We start from the raw sequence: 3,933 nt of genomic DNA, 5'->3' as shown, positions 1-3,933 counted from the left end.
AAGCCTTTTTATAAGCAGACAACTTCTCCAATTAGACACCAGTGTTTTTTTTTTTTTAATCTAGAGATGCTGCAGGCTGAATTTATAAACTTTTATACAACTTAAGTTCCCCTCAAAAACTTTTCTCACAGTCCAGAGTCCGTCCGTCCCTCCTCCTGTATCTGTGTGTGTGCAGAGCGTGTTGCTCCTCCCTTCTTGGCTGAAGCGTCTCCATCCTCATCAGCTTCAGGGTGACTCACTCAGATCTGCACTTTACACCCTCACTGTCCGCTGCTGCTGCTCCACACTTTGTCTTCATGACTTTCACAGACTTTTTAAAAGAGTGGGATATCAAACATCAGAAGTCAAAGGATTGAAGCAGCGTTTGTAGGATTATCATCTCTTTATTGAAGTCTTTTTTTTTTCCCACGTCGTTATTGGATGTTAATGAGGACTCTGTCCATGTCCTCTGCTGGATGATGGCTCCGGCAGTCTCCGTCACTCCACTGTTGGGCTTTATTCTGGGATTCAGTTGTGTGGCTGGTAAGAGAATGAATAAAACACTCTAACTCAAACTTTTTAACTTAAAGAAGTAGTCAAAAAAAGTCATGTGAAGACTTTTCTGTCCAACTTAAAATGCAGCTAACTTATATAAGTTTTAACTTTCTGCTTTTCATTCACTTTGCAGCACTTTTGTCAACATTTGCTCTAAAAATAAAACCAATTGGATATTTGTTTTGTTGATAATAAGGATAAAAATAGACGAGCTTAGCATTTTACTTTTGTGGCATATGAATAATTACAATATAAGACACCCAGGACACGTGAAAAGTAAAGTATTACACTGTTTTTCAGCTGATTTGTGTTCTTAAAAAAGGCGTTTGATAAAAATCGCCTAACTCATCTTACTCCTGATCATTCCTGCTAAAGAATAAGCTCTGGATTATGAATCAGGAGGTCACTGAGTTGAATTAAGATGTATTTATGTTATGCCTACTTGGTGGGCCTAATGTGTTTTTTCCATACAATAGAGTATGAGCTTTAGGGCCTCTGAGGGAGGTGGTGGGCTGTGTGTATCCTCAGAAACAGGAACCCCACCTAGGCCACACAGTGCCGGGCCATTCAATCTGACCCAACCCATCTTCCCGTGCTTCCTGTTTTGACAGAACGCCGCCATTTTCTACAGCAGGGAAAAATGGCCAGAGAGCCAGCTCCAGATCAGTTTTTTCCTGTGTTGTCCTTTCAGTTCCTCCTCAAACCTTTGACCTGATTGGATTAGAAAAGCTATTAAACTTATTTTAAGCATATTTATTGACCTTTAACCTGTCTTGCGCCCTTCCAACTAGTCACACCATTTTGTTGCCAGTGTTTGCTGAGATTTAAATGTATTGTTGATTCTTCCAGCCATTGATCTGAGGTTTATGCCTGATCCACCGACGCTGAACATCTATGGCGTCCGCAGCATGAACAAATCTGACAACCTGGAACTGACATGCAGGTACGAACAGATATAACTCACTGAATTCAAAGACTCTTATTTTCAGTATGTCTACAAAATAAACGCCATCATTTCTTAGTTCATTAAATCCCCCAGAGTAGCACCTGTTCATCTGTTTCCAGTGAGTCTCAGTTTCACTGTAAACAGTTCCACAGAGGCTTCACTCTGGCTTCCTTCAGCAGTATGAACCTGAAACAGGAACTGATGTTCTTGTGATGTTCTTGTAATTAACGGGTCTTAAGTTTGCTGAAATAACAACATCATGATGCTGATTATTCAAAAGTCAAAAGTCAAGCTTTGTCAGGTCTGTCCTGAAGAGGAGAAGAAAACTACTTTTACAATGTTTGTTTGTTGAATGGAGGTCTATGGAAGAGGATTAGAGACACTGATGTGTTTTTTGTTTAACTCTGACCTTCTTCAAGGAATGTTCCATTTGTTCTCAGAATTCTGACATCAAAGACAGAACTATTCTAGAATTCTGTCTTTGAGCTCAGAATTCTAGAACACCTGCTTCCCACCCTGATGGTGGGATCCATCATTTCTGATGCGTTCCAGGAAGTCAGGAAATCTAAATGCTGATTGTCTTTAGTGACACAGCATCAAGCAGATTTGTATCTCAGTGTAAATGTTTGATCTAGAACAGATTGTTAGATGCTCTTCATGCAGATATCTGTTTATAGAGAGAAATAAATCCTTCTCAGATTAACAACCATGGGAGCCGGGATGTCATTATGCTGGATTGTGTTCCTCCTGCTTTTGCTCTCCATACAGACTGTTTTTCCTGTATACACCTGATTATAGATCAGCAGTGTCCAAACACAGCATATAATACTGGTGATCATTCTTTATCTCTCAGGGGTCGACAGTACCTGAGGTGGACAACGCCTCCTATCAGCACTCGTTTCTCCACCAGCGACTGCAGCGGATCAGGACTGTTCTGCTCAACACTGCGGATCTCCAACGCCATGGTTAACGAAACCGGACTGTACCAGTGCTCCTACAAAGACCTGAGAGTGGAAGACGGCAAGACGTCAGCATCGGTTTATGTGTTTGTTAACGGTATAAACACCTTATTTTGGAGTATAGCTAAAGTTAGGAAAGTTAGGAAAATAGTAATCAGAACTGTATGTGATGTTCATGTGTTTTGTTTCAGATTACAAAGTGCCGTTTGTGCCGCCTAAGGAAGAATATGAGGTGGTGTTGATCCGTGAAGGAGAGCGGGTGGTGATACCGTGCAGAGGCTCAGTGGAAAACCTCAACGTTACACTTTACACTGTAAGAAAGAGTTTGTTCTGTTCGCTTTGTCAGATGGAAACTAAAAAATATGAAAGATACAGAAAGTTATATCCTTACTCCAATGTGCAATGTTGCATTTTTATAAATCTGTGCGCCCAATAGCATAGCAATGTGTTCCCAAGTGTCCAGTAGACATCACTTCCTGTTACTGATAGCTGCATCACTCTACACAGTTAGTTTTTACCCAGTGAATTTAAAGCTTATCTTCCCAGTGTTCTTCCCATTGCCTGGTAAGGATTTAATGTGTGTAAGTTCTGATGTTGTTTTCACTTCAGTGTTCAAAACCAGTAAATTTGTGTGTCTGTCAGAAGTTTCCAAATAAAGAGATCCATCCCGATGGGAAGGATTCTGTGTGGGACGCCCAGACCGGGTTCACTGTTCCTAGTCACCTGATCAGCTACGCCGGCGTCGTTTTCTGCCAGACTCAGATTGGAAATGAGACGTTCAAGTCTCCTCTCTATCTCGTCGTTGTTGTCGGTAAGATGGAAGAAAGACTCACACACCCATGATTCTACGTTATAGTTTTATTGATTTCTGTGAGTTAACTTAATAAGTATTCAGAACTTTTAGTCCCAAGAACTACTTTTCAAGAAGCTTAATGGTTCCTTAAGCCAGTGGTTGTCTGTGTTTCCACCACAGTCTTAGTGTGAAGATTTATACAAACTGTTTAGAGAAACCAGAACTTTATTCAGACTTTGTCCCTGTTGAAAACCCCCTCTGGTGGTCAAGTAGCTTAAGAGGGACTCAGTGAAGTTCCTGAACTTATGGGAGTACTTCCCATCAAAGAACAAGGTCCCTTGAACTGTATTTAGACCCAGTCTTTGTTGGAAACTGAAGGGTTCCTTGTCCTTGTGTAAAGTTCCTATGGCAATGCAACTGAAGGACAACATGAACATGAAGAAGATCTTGTTCCTTTAGAAGTACTATTCTCCCAGACCCAGGTTCCCGGGACTTTATGTAGACTCCCTGTTGGAAACATGAAGATTCCCTTCCCTTTTGAAAGTTCCTGTGGCAGTGAAAGTTAAAATTAAGCTTAAGGGACAAAGAGGAAAATGAAGGAGTTCCTGCACTTTTGGAGGTTCTTTCTCTCAGAGCAGCATTCAGTGATTAGACACAGTTCCTATTTGTAACACAAAGGTTCCCTTGTCCTTGAATTAGTT

At 41.0% G+C, this 3,933-nt stretch overlaps 1 protein-coding gene across 2 annotated transcripts in view; it reads left to right on the top strand.

Annotated features, from left to right (window-relative positions):
* The first annotated feature begins 231 nt into the window (after positions 1-231).
* The window catches only part of kdr (kinase insert domain receptor (a type III receptor tyrosine kinase)), a 33,040-nt gene continuing 29,338 nt past the window's right edge, over positions 232-3,933 (top strand). The window contains exons 1-5 of one of the 2 annotated variants that reach the window (XM_034700288.1): positions 232-522; positions 1,384-1,477; positions 2,334-2,536; positions 2,631-2,752; positions 3,082-3,250. In XM_034700288.1, coding sequence (XP_034556179.1) covers positions 456-522; positions 1,384-1,477; positions 2,334-2,536; positions 2,631-2,752; positions 3,082-3,250 — 655 coding nt within the window. In that variant the 5' untranslated portion in view covers positions 232-455. The remainder of the gene's footprint in view (positions 523-1,383; positions 1,478-2,333; positions 2,537-2,630; positions 2,753-3,081; positions 3,251-3,933) is intronic. The other variant, XM_034700296.1, reaches the window with a different exon arrangement.

The sequence above is a fragment of the Notolabrus celidotus genome, chromosome 2 (assembly GCF_009762535.1).
Source record: "Notolabrus celidotus isolate fNotCel1 chromosome 2, fNotCel1.pri, whole genome shotgun sequence".
Taxonomy (NCBI): Eukaryota; Metazoa; Chordata; class Actinopteri; order Labriformes; family Labridae; genus Notolabrus; species Notolabrus celidotus.
Note: the sequence above shows the minus strand (reverse complement) of the source record. Positions and strands in the feature narration are given on the sequence as shown.